This window comes from Orcinus orca, chromosome 14, assembly GCF_937001465.1.
Source record: "Orcinus orca chromosome 14, mOrcOrc1.1, whole genome shotgun sequence".
Lineage (NCBI taxonomy): Eukaryota > Metazoa > Chordata > Mammalia > Artiodactyla > Delphinidae > Orcinus > Orcinus orca.
Window position 1 is genome coordinate 62,607,963 of NC_064572.1, and position 19,299 is coordinate 62,627,261.

The 19,299-nt window shown below is 39.4% G+C and overlaps 2 protein-coding genes across 5 annotated transcripts in view; both read right to left on the bottom strand.

Moving 5' to 3' along the window:
* LOC101280390 (cytochrome P450 2C23-like) overlaps positions 1 to 8,714 on the bottom strand; it is a 38,945-nt gene extending 30,231 nt beyond the window's left edge. Inside the window, exons 1-2 of one of the 2 annotated variants that reach the window (XM_033425792.2) lie at positions 8,576 to 8,714; positions 5,714 to 5,901 (exon numbers count right to left, since the gene is read on the bottom strand). Coding sequence is in view for 1 of the 2 variants with exons in the window: in XM_004268449.4 (XP_004268497.1) it covers positions 1,370 to 1,549 (180 nt within the window). In the remaining variant the exon portion in view is untranslated. Of the gene's footprint in view, positions 1 to 1,369; positions 2,155 to 5,713; positions 5,902 to 8,575 lie in introns of those variants that run through there. The other variant, XM_004268449.4, reaches the window with a different exon arrangement.
* The window catches only part of ERLIN1 (ER lipid raft associated 1), a 38,833-nt gene continuing 26,884 nt past the window's right edge, over positions 7,351 to 19,299 (bottom strand). For 2 of the 3 annotated variants that reach the window (XM_004268451.4, XM_033425793.2), the window contains exons 10-12: positions 15,069 to 15,158; positions 14,096 to 14,175; positions 10,136 to 12,673 (exon numbers count right to left, since the gene is read on the bottom strand). In XM_004268451.4, the coding sequence (XP_004268499.1) occupies positions 12,452 to 12,673; positions 14,096 to 14,175; positions 15,069 to 15,158 (392 nt within the window). In that variant the 3' untranslated portion in view covers positions 10,136 to 12,451. Of the gene's footprint in view, positions 8,893 to 9,232; positions 9,301 to 10,135; positions 12,674 to 14,095; positions 14,176 to 15,068; positions 15,159 to 19,299 lie in introns of those variants that run through there. The other variant, XM_049697115.1, reaches the window with a different exon arrangement.

Consider the following 19,299-nt stretch of genomic DNA (forward strand, 5'->3'; position numbering starts at 1 on the left):
AGTGCTGGTTGAGGAACTAAGATCCTCCTGCAAACTGCGTGGAGCAGCCAAAAATTAAAAAAAAAATCCATTTGTTAAAAAATCTATTTGTATATTATAATCCTCCATTTTTTATTTATGATAATTATTTCTAAGAAGCAAAACTTGACACCATTTTTTTCTTTCTGCCTTTTTTTTTTTAACTTAAATGGTAGAGAATTTTGCCATTTTGTACCTCTTTTCTCTGTCCCAGGAAAATGAAACTTACTTCCTTTGTTCTCTTTGAATGACTGTGTCTCTATATTTTGGGGCACACAATGCCAGGTCCTCCTCTCCCAACCTCACCCTCAGCTGATGACTTTGCTCTCTATTTCACAGAGATAATAGAAATAACCAGAAGAGAATGTCCATATGCTTCTACCATAGCATCCACTTGTTTACCTGAATCTGTGCCCATGTACATAGTTTTCTGTTAATATAAATGACTCTCCATGCTCCTAAAAAAGGCCCAATTCTCCAACTTGTGCACTGGATTCTAGTCCTTTCCAGCTATGGCAACATGACTTTCCTCTTTACAGCAAAACTGAGCAACATCACCCTATTTTCCCCCTTCCCCCACCCCTGGCAACCACCATTCTGCTCCCTACAAGTTTGACTCTTTTAGAGTCCACATTATGAGTGCATATAGTATTTGTCCTTCTGTGTCTGGCTTATATAACTTAGGATAATATCCTCAAGGTTCAACCATGTTGTTGTAAATGGCAGGATTTCCTTCTTTTTTAAGGATAAATAATAATACTCTGTGTGTGCGCATCATATTTTCTTTATTCATCCATCAGAGGACAGTAATTAGGGTTGTTCTGGAGAATATATGCTTGCACAATGAACTCATTGAGATAATACTTTTTCCCAAAGAATATTTCCAAAGGAGTGAATGTCGTCAGTCAGCGTAGCAGAGCTGGGCTGTGTCAGAGCAAGATGTGGGGATCACTCTTTAGAAGGAGGATCATAAAGTATCCCACAGATTAGTATAAAATAGTAATAATAATATAAAAGGACAGTTATTACATTTGCTTGGCTTGCCTTTTGGTAAGTGTTACACGCAGAGGGGACTGGAAGCCTTTCAGTCAAAGTATGTTCTGACTTCAGAATTTTCCCATTCACTAGAATTCAATCTATATCTCAGGTCAGGTTAACACACCTCACTACCTGCTCTAAAGTGATCCAATCCAGAAAAAAAAAAAAAGATATCTGTCTTCTAATACAGAAACAGACACCCCAAGTGTCTTAGTGGTGAGTAAAACTAAGAACGCTTGAAGATGACATGAAGATAACCTGAAGATGACCCCCCCCTTACCTGGAGATGACCAGCCTCTAATGAAACCCTTACCTTGGAGAGAGATGCAGGGACATCCTTGAGGTTTAGTTGCATCAGATTCCCAATGATGGGAAGGGGAGTTGGGCCAGGGGGAAGCCTTCCCCCTTTGTGACTTTTCTTCCACACAAAAAGCAAAACCAGGCAAGTGACACAAATCACAAGAGCAAGAGTAGTGATTTCCAGCAGTGCCATCTCAGCTACTCGATGTTGGTAACTGTCTGGATTGCTTGTTAGCAAAGTCTTGCACACACCCGGGGTATGACCTGCCAGCCAAAGGCTGGTCTGAGTTCTTGGACTTGGGAAAAAAACAACCTGGAATTGGTTTTGGCCGTATTTACCTTCCTGAAGCTTGAGATTAGGGAGGATTCATATCTTTCCTACCTCTTGTTCACAAAATCTGCAACTTTTGATTTTTTAAGCCTCTCCATTACATGTACTATTTCCTTTTAGCACTAATGATTCATTAACTATAAAGCTGGGGGATTAAAAGGTACAAACTATTAGGTATAAAATACACGACAAGAATATATTGTATAACATGGGGAATATAGCCAATATTTTACAATAACTATAAAGAGTATAACTTTTAAAAAATTTTTCTAAAGATTTTTTTTTGGGGATGTGGACCAGTTCTAAAGTCTTTATTGAATTTGTTACAGTATTGCTTCTGTTTTATGTTTTGGTTTTTTGGCCACAAGGCATGTGGGATCTTAGCTCCCTGACCAGGGATCAAACCCACACCCCCTGCAGTGGAAGGCGAAGTCTTAACCACTGGACCACCAGGGAAGTCCCTAACCTTTAAAATTTGTGAATCACTATATTGTACACCTGTAACTTAAATAATATTGTACAGCAACTATACTTCAATAAATAATTTTTTTTTTTTTTTTTTTGTGGTACGCGGGCCTCTCACTCCTGTGGCCTCTCCCGTTGCGGAGCACAGGCTCCGGATGCGCAGGCTCAGCGGCCATGGCTCACGGGCCCAGCCGCTCCACGGCACATGGGATCTTCCCGGACCGGGGCACGAACCCGTGTCGCCTGCATCGGCAGGCGGACTCTCAACCACTGCGCCACCAGGGAAGCCCAATAAATAAATTTTTTAAAGCTAACAAAAAGGGCTTCCCTAGTGGCTCAGCGATTAAGAATCCGCCTGCCAATGCAGTGGGCACGGGTTCAATCCCTGGTCTGGGAAGATCCCACATGCTGTGGAGCAACTGAGCCTGTGAGCCACAACTACTGAAGCCCACGCGCCTAGAGCCTGTGCTCCGCAACAAGAGAAGCCACCGCAATGAGAAGCCGGCGCACCGCAACGAAGAGTAGCCCCCCACCTCCCCACCACAGCTAGAGAAAGCCCGTGTGTAGCAATGAAGAACCAATGCAGCAAAACAATAAATTAAAAAGCTAACCAAAAACTTTTTTAATTGCAATCTACAATGATTGATTTTTAAGTGTTAAACTAACCTTATATTCCTAGGATGAACACCTCTTCTTTCTCATGATGTAATAAAACTTTTCTATTTTGCTGGATTTGATTTGCCATTACTTTGTTAGGGATTTTTGTACCTATGTACATGAGGAATATTGGTTTGCAATTTTGTTCTCTGTAATGTGTTTGGTTTTAATATCAGGTTTATGAGAGCCAGATAAAATAAGTAGGCAAGTGCTCCATTTTTTTTCTTTTTAATAAAAGTTTTAAAATTTTTAATTAAAAGATTAGTATTATTTTTCCTGAAAAGTTTGATAAAATGCCACAGTGAAACAATCTGATGCCTTCCTTGTATGAAAATTTGTTATTAATTTATCTAATTAAAAAAAGAGTTCTAGAAATAGATAATGGTGATGATTGCACAAAATTGTGATCGTACTTAATATTACTGACCTGTACATTTAAAAATGGCTAAAATGGTAAATTTTATGTATATTTTATCACAGTAAAGAAAAAAACCCGATTACTTAGTTGGTATTTGAAAACGTTATCTAACTTGTATTTGCATTTAAGGTAATTAATGCTTTTATTTATTCTTTGAGATAAATCTTACTATTAATAGTAATGTCTCAGAATCTAGACATTATCTTATGGGGAATTTGTTAAAATAAATATTTTTCAAAATCTAAAAAAGTCTACTGTTGTTTCCTACTAATTACAGAAAACATTAAAAAAATCTATTTAGCACTAAAATTCTTGTTTCAACTTTACTATTTTTCACTAATTTCAGAGCCATCTATTTCTCTGTATTTTCCCACAGCAGACTATTTGCTTCCATTAACCAACCTTACTGGCCTGCATTCATATATCCTTTAGCTGTGGGGCCACTAGGCTGGGATGCAGCCATAGCCGATGATGGGTTTGTGCATGAAGAACCCAGGCTTAGGTAGCTTAGGGACTTCATATATTAATACATTGCTGTATTCCTTCCGGCACTTTCTGTGAAACCAGTGTCCACTGATGGTTACGCTCAGTTGTTTGCAAGCATTTGTTTGCAGACATTCCACAATGAGGTAAATTATTGACTTTGAAATGTTTGAAAAGTTAGAACTTTAATGTTCTGGACATTGAAAGCAAGTGAATAAACAGAGTGGACTGGTAAACATGTTGGAAAAGGGAAGTTTTAAAATTACCTAATCAATTTCCCTGCTTAAAAATCTTGAAAGCGTTTTTTTTTTAATTTTTGTTTTTTAATGGACTTTTCCTTTTATTACTAAGGCTTTATATTTCTAGAGCAGTTTCCGGTTCACAGCAAAATTGAGCAGAAGATACAGAGCTCCCATATACTCCCTGCCTCTCACCATGAAAGTCCTGAACCAGAGTGGTATATTTGCATGTGTACGTCCAGTTGTTCCAGCACCATTTGTTGAAAAGACTATCTTTTCTCCATACTGCCTTTGTTCCTTTGTCAAAGATCGGTTGACTATATTTATGTGGGTCTATTTCTAGACTCTTTTCTGTCCCACTGATCTACTTGTCTTTTCTTTTGCCAATACCACACTGTCTTGATCACTGTAGTTTTATAGTAAGTCTTGAAGTTAGGTCATGGCCTCAACTTCATTCTTCACTATTACACTAGCTATTCTGAGTGTTTTACCTCTCCATATATACTTTAGAATCAGTATGTCAGTATTCATAAAATAACTTGTTGGGATTTGATTTGGGATTGCATTGAATCTATAGATCAAGTTAGGAAGAAGTAACACCGACAATACTGAGTGTTCCTATACATGAACGTGGACTATCTCTCCATCTATTTAGTTCTTCATTGATCTCTTTCATCAAAGTTTTATAGTTTTCCTCATATAGATCCTGTAGATACATATTTTGTTAGATTTATACCTATTTCATAGTTTGGGGTGCTAATATAAATGGTATTGTGCTTTAAATTTTTAATTCTGAAATGTTTTGCTTGAAAGATTTCTAACCTTTGGGAAAATCCCTGGTATGTAACAAGACTCAGAAGGCCCACCATGATCCTCTCCCCTCTTGACACCTACCTCACCAGTCTCATTTTTTGGTGCTCCTATTCTCACTGATAATGTTATACCTGTACTAAACTTTGGTCCATTCCTGGAAGGTTCTTGAACTGAGGTCTTCACGTTATAAGGCTTCACATGTGAGCTTTCATTTTTTAAAGTAACAGCTTTATTGAGATATAATTCACATACAATTCACCCTTTTAAAGTATACAGTTCACTTTGTGTGGACATGTTTTAATTCTTCTGGGTAGATACCTAGAAGCAGAATTGCTGGGTCTTATGGTAACTCTTTGCTTAACATTTTGAGGAACTGTCAAAACATATTCCAAAGTAGCTGTACCATTTTACATTCCTACTAGCAGTGTATGAGGATTCCCATTTCTCCCCATCCTTGCAAACAACTGTTATTGTCTGTCTTTTTTGTTACTGCCATTCCAGTGGGTATAAAGTCCTATCTCATCGTGGTTTTGATTGGCATTTCCCTAATGACTAATGATGTTAAACATCTTTCATGTTCTTATTGGCCATTTATATATCTTCTCTGAAGAAATGTCTATTGAGATCCTTTGCTCATTAAAAAAAAATTTTGTAGAATTTTTGTTATTCCCTGATCTTTAACTGGCTAGCATACCTTCTTGTTCTTTATCTCCCCCTTCTCTTTCTTTACACTACCAGTAGTACATTCTTCCCATTTGTATAGCCTCATCATAGTTGGAATTCTTTGATTAAGGTCTACCTTCCCATGAGACTGTTGATTCTAAGAGAACAAAGACTATGTCTTATTCACTATTGTTTTGTTCATTGTTGGTCCAACACTTAACACATTTTAGGTTTCCTGGCACATACCAGGCACTTGAACACTTGAATTGTATTCAATTTGATGCTCACATTGTTTCTCCTGTTGTGTCAGGAGGGCTGCTGTCTCCACTGAGGTTTTAGGGGTCACCTCCTCTCTGACCATTTGTGCTCCTCTCTTCCATTGGTTGAGGGTTGTCCCTCGGGATATTAATTCTTGTGCATATCTGAGTTGAATACATCTGCAGAATGACTGCAGCTTCCATAGTATGGGAGGAACCCTGCAGTGAAAAACAACATGTTAATTGCCTGCATGGCACTGTTGAGGCATGGGGACCCAGTGAATTGCATTTTAAAATACAATAGCATCTGGTGCTCCCATTGCCTGGAACACATTCCACCATTACCATCATTCTCTTCAGTTGCCTGGCTGCCTCCTGTATATCCTTAAAAATGTAGCTCAGATCTGACACTGCCTCCTAGAAACCACCAGGCTGTGTTGACCCCCACCTGTACTCCTTGCATCCAGTGTTCTGCCTGCTGTGGTACTTACCACACTATCATACTTGCCTATTTATTTGCTGTACCATCCAAACCGCACCCCCCTCCACCACAAGGCTAAAAGTCTTTTTTGTTGCCTCAGCAACTAGCGCATACTAGATACCCAGTAAATATTTACAGAAAGAAAAGGAAAGATTTAAAAATACTTCAAGATAAAAAATTGAAATAGCTGGCGTCTTAGTCTGCTCAGGCCGCTATAACAAAATACCATAAACTGGGTGGCTTAAACATTCATTTCTCAGTTTTGGATACTGGGAAGTCCAAGACCAAAGTGGTAGCAGATTTGGTGTCTGGTGAGAGCTCTCCTCCTGGTTTGCAGATGGCCTTCTTGTTGTGTCCTCATGTGGCCCAGCGAGACATCTCTTCTTATAAGACATCTCTTCTTATAAGTAGACATCTCATCTACTTCTATTTATGAAGGCTCCACCTTAACAACCTAATTATTGGGTTGGCCAAAAAGTTCCTTCTGTTTTAAAGTAAAAATAAAAGACACATTTTTCATTTTCACCAAGAACTTTATTGAACAACGTATTCACCATTTTGTTCCACTACCTTCTGCCATTTTTCAGGCAACTTCATAATTCCATCTTCCCAAAATTTTTTATCTTTTTGAGCAAAGAACTATTCCAGATGCCTTTTACATTCTTCCAGGGAATTGAAATTTTTTCCATTAAGAGAATTTTGTAAAGACCGAAATAAATGGCAATCTGAAGGTGCAATGTCTGGTGAACACAGCGGATGAATCAGAACTTCCCAGCCAAGCTGAAACAGTTTTTGCCTGGTCATCAAAGAAACATGCGGTTTTGTGTTATCCTTATGGAAGATTATGTGTTTTCTATTGACTAACTCCAGACGCTTTTCATGGAGTGCTGCTTTCAGTTGGTCTAATTGGGAGCAGTACTTGTTGGAATTAATTGTTTGATTTTCCAGAAGGAGCTCATAGTAGAGGACTCCCTTCCAACCCCACCATATACACAACATCACCTTCTTTGGATGAAGACCAGCCTTTGGGGTGCTTGGTGGTGGTTCATTTCGTTTGCCCCACGATTTCTTCCTTTCCACATTATTGTACAGTATCCACTTTTCATCACCCATCACAATTTGTTTTAAAAATGGAACGTTTTCGGTGCGCCACAACTACTGAGCCTGTGCTCTAGAGCCCGCGAGCCACAACTACTGAAGCCCTGAACCTAGAGCCCGTGCTCCACAAGAGAAGCCACTGCAATGAAGAGTAGCCCCCGCTCACCACAACTAGAGAAAAAGCCCGCACACAGCAACGAAGACCCAACGCAGTCAAAAAAAAAAAAACAAAAAAACAAAAAAACAAAAAAAACGGAGCGTTTTCATTATGTTTCAGTAGAGCATGGCATGTGGAAATACGGTCAAGAAGGCTTTTTTCGCCTAACCTATGTGGAACCCAAACATCAAAGCGATTAACATAACCAAGCTGGTGCAAATGATTTTCAACACGTGGTATAATGTTGTTTGTTCTCAATTAGTGTCTGGATTTGATCGCTATCAACTTCAACTGGTCTGCCTGACCGTGGAGCATCGTCCAGCAAGATATCTCCAACACAAAACTTTGCAAACCACTTTTGACACGTTCAATCAGTCACAGCACCTTCTCCATACACTGCACAAATCTTCTTTTGAGTTTCAGTTGCATTTTTACCTTTCTTGAAATAATAAAGCATAATATTCCGAAAATGTTTTTCTTCCATCTTCAATATTAAAATGGCTACACAAAAATTCACCAATTTTCATAAGCTTTTCTTCAACGCACACTGATATGACAGCTGTCACAATACAATCTAACAAAATTGTTTCGAAAGAATTTAAAGACAACTAAGCGGGGGTTTCCCTGGTGGCGCAGTGGTTGAGAGTCCGCCTGCCGACGCAGGGGACATGGGTTCGTGCCCCGGTCCAGGAGGATCCCACATGCCGCGAAGCAGCTGGGCCCGTGAGCCATGGCCGCTGAACCTGCGCGTCCAGAGCCTGTGCTCCGCAGTGGGAGAGGCCACAACAGTGAGAGGCCCGCGTGTTGCAAAAAAAAAAAAAAAAAAAAAAGACAACTGAGCGCTACTAGAGCCATCTTATGGAAAAAAGCAAACGAACCTTTTGGCTAACCCAATATCTGTCAAAGGCCCCACCTCCAAATACCATCACATGGAGCATTAGGGCTTCAACATGACTTTTAGGGGAACACATTCAGCCTGTAGCAGATGGAAGGTAGAAAAATGGATAGAAAGAGGTAATAGGAGAAAAACATGAAAGGCACTAATTCCAAAGAAACGTGGTAAGGAAAACAAGTAAAATGTCATTCCGAGTTATATAATAATGGACACTTGGGGGAGTGAGCAATGAATTAACAGTAAATTAGTTTAAAATGCTTACACAAAGACAAGAGACCAGAGGATAGCCGAGAAGCTGGCCCAGCTTGTTGAGATGTTCCTGGAGGGCTGCGGTTGAGATTTAAAATCCAGCTAGCTTAGGTCACTGCTGCTGAAGACATAATTCAATGTGTGTTTTCTGATGCACTTGTATGTATCAGGCACTGTGCTCTCTGTCCATCACAGGAATTTACAGGCTACTCAGAGACAAACATATATCGACTCCAATAGGCTGGGTGAACTAATGCACCCCAACAAACACCACGTGCAAATCACTATTCCAGGTGCATAAACAGATCTTGCTGAACCCACTGAAGAGCTCTGTAAGAATATGTAAACAAGTTCAGAGATATTAGGTAATTTCCCATGGTTACACACTAAGCCCTGACGTGGACACTCTAGCCTAACTTCTATGTCCTTTTTTCCCCACTACTCACTTACCTGCCTTTCACATTCATCCTTTTTGTTCTTTCACACAACGTAACTGACCAACTCATATGGGCCAGGCACTGTGCAAGGCATGAGCAACAGATACCATCCCAGGGAAGAGCATGGTCACAGTCCCTGCCCCCCAGGTAGCTAAACATTTGTGAGAACAGACATTAAGCAGGTAATGTGAGGCGTGTGGAGTGTTACAAACAGGGAAACGTGGGGTGCTGACCTGAGCAAGCAGTTCCGGAAGACCTCTCTGAAGAAGTGAAGACTCTTTAGGAGTTAGCAAAGTTGGAGCTACAAGGGAGAAAAAGTAGGCCAGGTGGATGGAATAATACATGCAAAGGGACAGAGAGAAGGTACATTCAAGGACTTGGGCTGGAGAGGTGTGTATACACTTGGGACTTAATCCTAAAGCAATCAGAAGCCACAACGTCTAATTCACAGAATTCCTTCCCCACAGCAAGAGGCAGAAATCACTTAATTCTAAATCACTTCATTTTAAGACGTACCAAAAGCCTACAGGATAATTAGTTTGAATTAAATTTCCCTGGTTTGTAGCCACAGATGTAGGATACTATGGGGTTGGATCCCATAGGAACCCGAGTAAAAGGGCTGCTTTCCCCAGCACTCCCAATTATCAAGCCCTGATGCCCCAACAGCACTGTGAAATTGTCCCCAGGAGGGAATGTTGAGAGCTTGAGCAGAGCAGGTCCAATCCTGGTTCCTGGGTTAACATCTGAATTAGTGAGGTTAATTATATCATACCATTGCCAGTTATAATTTATACAGTTTGTCTTTTCTCCACCTCAGGATAATGTCCCCTCCCCTCCTCAGTGTAAGTATTTCAGCTCTCAGGCAGTCTCCGAGGGGCACGATGCTCCATCCTCCCTCTTCCCTCCTCTGCTGCTGGCTGCATCCCACAAGGAATCAAAACACCCCTTGTTAAATTCCGTGAGTCAGGAAAGAATGGAAATCCTGCTTTCAAAATTCTTACACGAGGAAAAGTGTAAGGAGAGCGTCTATAGTTAAGTTAAAGTAGTAAATAAACTGGCTCCGAGCTGAAATGGGCAGGACAGCCTGAGGAGCAGGTTAAGCAACAGAGAAAGGAGACATATGGGAAAAACACAAATCACTGATAGTAAAATAATTTTATTTAGTTTCTTTTTTAAAAAAGGTAGCATTTCACATATAAATTTAGACTTCAAGATTACCAAAAGGAACATCCCTGAAGGTGGGGCGGGGCGGGGGCAGACTTTGAGCCCCAGTGAGCACAGGGAAGCACATTCCACGGAGAGTTTAAGCAGAAGTCCTTTCTTGAGAACTTCACAGTGCTACTTCCCTGTTCCTCAACTCTGCCACCAGAGACTGTGGTTTGTAAGAAAACCCATATTCATCACTTTGGGGCAACAGTTTTTAGCTCATGGGAATAGGAAACATCTCTAGGAATGAAAGCACAAAGGTCAATGATCCAGGGCTTCCCTGGTGGCGCAGTGGTTGAGAGTCCGCCTGCCGATGCAGGCGACACGGGTTCGTGCCCCGGTCCGGGAAGATCCCACATGCCGCGGAGCGGCTGGGCCCGTGAGCCATGGCCGCTGAGCCTGCGCATTCGGAGCTTGTGCTCCGCAACGGGAGAGGCCACAGCAGTGAGAGGCCCGCGTACCACAAAAAAAAAGAAAAAAAAAAAAAAAAAGAAAAAAAAAGGTCAATGATCCAGATTTCCCACAACAATCATTATTTATATGCAGCAACAATATATGACAGGTAAAGAGTTTATTATATAGTTCCAAAAATCTTTTAAAAAGGGCTAGAGAACACAAAAGTCATTCATAAAGAGAATGTATATAATTAAATGAGCAAAAACAAAAAAATTATTCTTTCCATATTACAAATGCCTTTATAGGATAAGGCCCTGGGAAAAGACCTCAAATCTGGGACTCCTTTCCCGTATTAAGTGTCTGGCACAACCCAGAAGCTGTCATGAGACTGACAGTTAGCTTAAAGGTTTCTGGAAGTGGTCCCATGACTTTTCTGTCTGGCTTGAACACAGTGTACACAAATGGTGTCTTAAACTGTGTAAACTCAGGCCTAACTACAGGGCACACTGATTCAAGAAAGTTAATCTTAAGATTAAAAAAACATCCAGATGAAACAGATCTCCCATAGCCACAGGCTAACTCTGTCATCCTCTCATGTAAGTTTAAATCCACTGGCTGCCTAGGAAGTCAGCGGAATAATCCTGATCTCCTAGTTGAGGTGAAAGCTGCGGAACAACTTAGATTTCAGCATCTCAGGGCCAGGAGGGAAGGAGGCAAAGATGACCAAGGGTGCTTTCTAGGTTACTCCTTGATCCACCCGGTGGGCTCCTGATGAGTGTTGAGAAGGAGAACCCGTGGGCCAGTAACCATAGCAGCCCCAGGATCTGACCTTTAGGCAGAGGTACCGGGGCAAATGAATGTACCCCAAATCCAGTTTTAAAAATAAAAACTTCCTGCAGTTATGATACAACACTGTGCAGTGAACAGCTAGGAACTGGATGCTGCTTCTATTTCTGGTTAAAGTCCTGTTCCACTCTTGGCCAGAGCTGAGAGGTGACATAGAAGGAGTTGTCTGAGCCTAAAAACCAGGCACCTTAGCCACACATGGCCTGGGCAGTGACAGAGATAGTCATCACCCAGTGGAGGGGTATGTATGGCCCCCAGAGCTTTGGTTCAAAGCAAAGGTTTCATCTCACCCAAAACTTCAAACTAAGCTCTATCTCTGAGCCTACTAATGCAATAAACTAATGATTAGGAATCTCTAAGAAGAATCTCTGATTGGGTGGCAAGGTGCATGTCCCAGCAGGCCACCATCTTGACTCTAGGAAAACAAAAAGGTGCAAATCGTATCAAGTAAATAGTTGCTCAAGTGGAAGATCATTTCCTGGGGAACTTCAGCGGACTAGATGCTACTCACATGGATGAATGCTGGGACTAGACCCAAAAGAGAAAGCCTGGGTCCTGGCATAATCAGTCTTCTTAACACTTACCACATCCTGGCCGCCTTTTCTCTGACCTCCTATCTCTTGAATGACTGAGCACACATTTCCCCGGGGACCAATGTAAACATTATCCAATAGATCTCAGCTTAGAAAAACACAGCTTGTTAAATATTTAGTGTTTAACATTCCAGTGCAGGCAGTATGTTAGCATCAGATTTTCCCTCATTCATGAGTACCAGTTTAGAAACGAACATACACAGGATATTTGATAAAACTGCACCTGAAAAGACCATCTGGGTGCCAGACAGCTGGCTCTATCCTGCAATCAGCTGATAAACCAGGACTACCACAGGAAAGGCAGAACAGACGGAGCATGAGTTCTCTGTAAATCTGAAGTCGTATAACCATCGTTCCCACTTAACCCCTCGGGCCATATCTTGATATGGGAGAACATTTCCACCTGTTGCATCAACCTGTGCTCTCCTTGTTTTGGATGGGGCTCTCTCCGGAGGGCTCAAGAGCCTCCTTAGAGGGGAGAGAGCTTTTTCTTCCAGTCCTAACCTCTGAATATTTCAAAGCACAAGAGGAGTCCACGAACATGCTAGGGATGTTGCTGCCAAAGTAGATCTTACTGTTAGAAGCAATGGCCTGGTACCTTTTGAGCTCCAGATATTCCGGGGTCAATTTGTGCTGTGAGAGGCAAACAAGAGCAAAGGCATCAGAACACTTTGGTGCAATAGTCACTGCTCTCTTTCCTTACACAGATTTTCCCTATTGTTCTCCTGAATATCATTCCTCAATTGTGAATTGCTACCAATGACCCTCTCTCACTTTGAAGTGTGGCTATCACATTGACAGCATTTTTCAGAATGGCATAAAACTACTGCCCCTTTCAGCATAAGGCTCACATCAATGACAAAGTCTTGACACTTGTGCCTGGGCAGCTTTTCCCATGACAGATTTGGATCACTGGTTTGGAAACTGAAATTTCTCATCTTGCCTTCATCTTGACCAAATTCCGTTCTGTTTCTATAGAGTTGTGTCCTCCAATATGTTAAGTTTATTTCTAAATTTACACTGGATTTCAAAGCACTGACAACTCTCGTTCTGACAAGCTACCGTATCTTCAGACTTCTGAATATAGATTATGTTGCTCCTTCCTAAATGGAAAAAGTTTAAGCCCTGTCTATACCTTAAATCTTGACTCTAACCTTTCAGACTGCATCATATACCTTAGCAACCTCCTTCTCAACTTTTCCTCTGTTCCACTCTACTGTATAATTATTAACCTTATAAACCTTGGTCATATCCTTCCCTATATCCTTCCCTTCTCAGACTACAAGGGGTTCTAGCTGACTTTTAATTAAATAATTCCTACTAACTAGGTCTGTACTCTCTAGACCTAAACTTACCCCAGTCCCTATACAAAAATTGTTCACCCACACATCACCCAACTTCCTTTCTCAAATTACCACATATGAAATTCCTCATGACTAGAGTATTTTTTAAATCCAACAAACAAGCAGTACTCAACTGGGGGCATTTGGAAACGCGTGTGTGTGGTGGGGGGTGTGGATTGTTAAAATAATTGGTGAGCACTACTGACAGTTTAGCAGCCAAGGGCCAGAATGCATGAGATAGGCTTCAATAATGAAAAAGTATCTCACCCCAAGATGCTAAGAATGTCTGATGAGAAACTCTGCTCTAAACAAGCTTAGCATCTACCCCAAAGGTCTACCTGATCTGGGAAGCAATTTTAAATGAACTTTACTCCTCTCCTGTCACTCCTGTCATTTCAGAAGACCTTTAACTTTCCTGATTATTGAGCCCTTATACAGCTCAAATGGATGAATTTATGGCATTTGACCTGGGTTTATATATCTGCTTGCCTTTGTCCTAGCTCCCCACTTTTATAAAGAACTATACAAAGTTCTCTACCCATAGAATGTGCAACATATGTCTTTCCAAGTGGCTGGCCAATTCTAGAGGGTGTGATGGTAACTACCCTTCCTTGACACTGGATAAAATCGCCTCCATCGTGTTAGAACCCCCACAGGCGAAAGCAAAAACTTAACCTATATTACTAGGAGAGTGACACAGAGAGCCAGTCACCTTGTTTGAAGTGGCATATTTGTGTGCGGCATAATACTCAGCATCTGCTTTCGCCTTCTCTCGGGCTAGGAACGCAGCATCTAGTAAGCAAAACAGTCGGTGTTTAAAACAGAGCAAAGTTGCAATCCATTTCCTCAGCTGGGTAAGAGTTCAGACTCTACCTTAAGTAGAAGCCCCTTTATCCACTGATTGATATTCCAATCATTCACTTTACTTTAAAGGCATAAAACAACATTTGCAGTTTTCAAATCCCAGTCCCCAGACAACTCCTTCTCAAAGGGGAATACTCTTGTCAATATCAAGTTTAACTCTCAGCCCGTCTGAACCCACTTCATTTTCCACCTTAAGTTGCTCCTTCTTTCCTCCACCCCTCATCACCTAAAGCCTCACACCCCACCCAGGCTCTAGGCTTTAAGTATTAATAATTAAGTCCAGACATGAGAGCTCTGCTCTATTTATTTGCACTGTCTCCATCCCCTTCAAATCTGATTCAGAATCAGTTAATGTAGAATGATAGGTAGCATCATCATATAAGCAAAAGAGGTTGAATATTTGGTCTTCAAGACAGTGAGCTAAGAACATCGACATCCCGCTATGTGTAATCAAGAGTTTGGGAGCCTCTACGACAATCAGGGCTTCTTTTTTCCCCAGCTAATTGTTTGGTTATTTTTTTAGTTGACGGGTAGAAAAGAAACTGGTGGTGGTGGGGCTTCTTATCTTGTATATTCTTTAAAACTGATTACTTTGCCTGAGAACAAATAAGCCCCAACTTAAGGATGGAAAATGAAAGGCTGGGTTTCCCATAGTCACAAACCAAACAAAAGAGCTAGATACACAATGGCAATTAAAAAAAAAATTTGTCTAGAATATCAGGCCAGCTACTTCCTCCAGACCACCCACCATAACCCAGACCCAGTCCCTGAGACAGAGAAGCAGTTCAGGATGGTCAGAGCCTCTTTTCTCCCTGAGGTACCTTCAATTTCAGAAATGCGCTTTTCAGTTTCTTTCTCCATCACCTTCTGCTGAAACCGAATTTTTGCCACTTGTGCAATCTTCTCTGCTTCTATAATTATACACAAAACAAGATCTTCAAAAACACTTCTCTAGTTCCAGAGGTACTTAGAAACATGAGCACATAGTCTAACAATTATATAAGGTTTTATGGGCTCATTGTTTCATTGTTTTATCTATTCAGACTATAAACAACTCAACAGAAAAAAGGGAATTTATTTCCTACTTCACTGTTCTATTTTGACAGTGCTTGTTTTGTAGGAAGGAAGAGTACAAAAGGTGACAGTTCCAGTCCTTCATGGGATTAAATGGCAATGGTCCACAAGCTAATGGGGAAAAAAAAGATACTTCATGAACGTTCTCAGAACAAAAACAGAGCAACACAAATGTATGGCAACATAGGACAATTATATAATGTGGCAGGAGAAAGAAAGAATATGGAAGATAAAACAAGGAAGACCTTCTGGAAGAAATCTTAAAGAAAATAATAGACATGACCTATAAGGACCTGGCAGAAAGTGTAAACAAAAACAAGATATACGAATTAGCATAGCAAGTCGAAGTTGAAGAGGTGATAAAGAGCCAGCTGATAAAAGAAGACAACAAAAAAATTACAGAGAGGGCTGGAAGACCCCTGTTTTGAGTGACAGGCTAAGGAATTTAACTTTAATATATACTCAGGATCAACTGTTATGTAACCATCAGGGAAATGATGTGATGAAGGGGAGGAGGAGTATTCTGACTACTGTAGAAGATAAAAGAGAAAGCAGGGTAATTCACCTGAGAATGTGAAAACAAGTGTTGGGAGTGAACAAGGTAGCTGCAGCAGGCAATTACAGGCAGGGAAAACAAAACATCCTTAGGAAATCTCTGGCTTAACCAAAGGATTCAGGACCAGGGAAGAAAGACTCTAATTATATTTTCAATACAATCACTGCAATTCTTGAAGAACATTCTCAATTCTCCTTTTCAGCCAAAGAAGTTGAATTTTAACATATCTTCTCCTTGGCCTCTGGAGGAAATGTATAATGGAAAGAACATTTCCAGGTGGTTTCTTCTTTCCATAAGGCAGGATCCTTTACCAGCTCCTCCAGGGCATACTTCCCTATCTCCCCATCAGCATAAAATCAATCTATCACCATACCATCCTAAAAGTAGGTTGTGTTCAGCTGAACTAAAAATTTAGCTATAAGCAGAAACTCAAGATAAAATTTGAATAGAAAGTCAGGAATCTGGAGCCTGCAGCTAGAACCCAGAGAATGGTGTATCAACATGGGGAACTGATGCAGTAATCCCATTTCACAATGTTCTCTGATGTGTGGGCATAAAGCAATAAAGAGCATGACCAAACCTCTAGTTCTAGAAAAATGGTGGAGTAGGCTAATGAGAAACCCTTCCAACACCTTAAAATGCTAGATAAAATATAACAAAATTGTTTTCTAATGTATAATTGAGATCATAAGAAAGAATGAGAGATCCTCAAGAGAGACAAGTGAAGAGAGAGCTGAGAGCTTGTATGGTGGCAGCCCTGGGAGTGGTTATTAGACTAGTAAGAGAAAGGGCCTTGGGCTATTGCCCAGCAGGGCCAGGAGATGAGGCCTTGAGATGTTAAAACTGAAATTCCCCTATAAAACCCGAGGACCTGCTAAAGGGCTGCAACTCTACCCACCAGCCCAGTGGCATATCATAGTGAAACTAGAGAATATGCAAAGATAGAGAAAATTCTTTTTTTTTTTTAACAGAGAAAATTCTTAAAAGTAAAAAGAGGAGGAGAAGCCAAACAAAAACAAAATACTACTGCCAAAGTGACAAAGAAAAGTAACTTTAGTTGGGCTTAGAACTGTAGGCTAAATTACCATTCAAGAATGAAATAAAAGTATTTCAGACTAAGGAAGACTGAATAAATTTTCCAGTCCCTAGCCTTTACTGAAAAAAGCTAGCAGAAAAAAAGAATGAATTGTCAGAAGCAATGGAGAGGAAAAAATTACACAACATATTTAAATCAAAATAAAATATTTACTGTAGGAATCAATGATGATAATAATCAATGGGGGAATAAAAACAACATGAAACTAAAATACTAGGCAACAATAATATGTAAAACTGGAGGACAGTGATAAGAGTTGAAGCATCCTAAGATACTGTTCAAGAAGAGGATGGAAAGAATGATTAGACTCTGTCAAGTCAGGTATGCTTGTTAACATTTTACAGGAAACAACTAGTTACAAATTCTAGAAATAGAATGTAAAACTTCCAATCAAGTAAAAGGAAGAAAATAATAAAGAAAATACAATCAATTCAATACCAATCAGAAAAGAAGGGAAAAAGAAGCATGGTAAATGGCACAAAATTAAATGATACAAACAAGTCCAAATATAGCAGTAACCACAATAAATATAAAAAGACTAAACTCACCAGTTAAAAGACAGATTCTCACATTGGATAAGATAACAAAATCCAGCTATATGCTGTTTACAAGAGACACACCTAAAACATAATGACATAGAAAAGTTGAAAGTAAAAGGATGTGAAAAGACACATCAAGAAAATAACTAACCAAGAGAAATCTGTCATAGCTATATTATCATCAGACAAAATAGACCTTAAGCCAACAAGCATGTCTGGCTATAAAAGAGGGTTATTACATAACTGGACCAATTCTCCACAGAGATGTAACAATCCAGTTCTGAAACTAAACATTCTTAATGATATAGCCCCAGAATACATAAAGAAAAAAAGTTTTAAGTCAAAAAATTCATGGTCATAGTGCGAGATTTTAACACACCTCTCTCAGTAATTGATAGCTCAAGAAGGCAAAAATTAGAAGAATACAGAAGATGTGAACAATACAATTCATAATCCTGACATAACGAATATGCAGAGAAACCTGCATCCAACAAATAGAGAATATACATTCAATCTTTTCAAGCACACATAGAACATTTACCAAAAAAGGACCACGTACTGATAATCCACAAAACAAACTTCAACAAATACTTAAGAATCCATATAACGGATATTTTCTGACTACAATGCAATAACATTGGAAATCAACAATAAAAAGGTAGCCCCCTGAGAACCAATTAGAAACTGAAAAATATACTTTTAATAATTCATGAGTCAAAGAAGAAATAATGGACTTTTTTTTTTAATGAAAACCAAACACCAATAAATAAACTACATTCAAAACTTGTGGATATACCTAAAAGCAGAACTTAGAAGAAAATGTATAATCTTACATGTTTCCATTAGAAAAGACTTTTTTAGTCTTTTAGTTTTTACTAAAGAATTTAGTAACTCAAAAAGTTAGAAAAGAACCAGTGAGTAAAATAAATAAATAATAAAAAATAACTGTAAATAATAATTGAAAAGAAAGTGACTAAAGAATCAACCAAATCAAAATTTAGTTCTCTGAAAAGATGCATAAAACAGACCTCTGATCCAGCAAAACAGAAGGCACAAATAAACAATATCAGGAATGAAAAGGGGCATACAGATTTGGTAGAGGGTTTAAAAATCGTAAGAGAACTTTACAAATTTATGCCCCCAAATTTGAAGTAACAGATAAAATGGAGAATTTTCTAGAAAGTATAACTACCAAAACTGACTTAAAAAAGAAACAAATACCTTACACACTACAGAAATTAAATCAGTAGGTTAAGTGTTGCCATAAAAATCAAACGAGCATACAAAAAAGCACAAACCCCACTAGACCAAGATGGTTTTTATAATTGAGTTCCACCATACCTACAAAGAGGAAGTAAAACATATTTTATACAAAATGCTCCAGAACACAGAAAAAGAAGAAATGCTCTCCAACTCATTTTGAGGCTAGTATAACCATGATACAAAAAACAAACAAAAAAACCCTCAAAAACTTGAGAGTAAGAATGTAAGAAGAAAAAAAGCTGACCATTTATGAAAATAAAAGTGAAAAATTAAAAGAAATTATTAGGGTAAAACTCCTACTTCATGGTCAAGTGAATTTATCCCAGGAAGACAAAATAATTCAGTAAGAGAAAATCTATTAATATAATTCACCATATTAATTGCTTTAAAAAGAAAAATTATATCGTCATCTCGACAGATCTAGAAAAAAACTCTAAAAGTTTTAGCAGTCATTCATGATAAAAACCCTTGGCAAGCAAGAAACAGAAGGAAATGTCATTAACCCGATAAAAGTTAAGTATAGC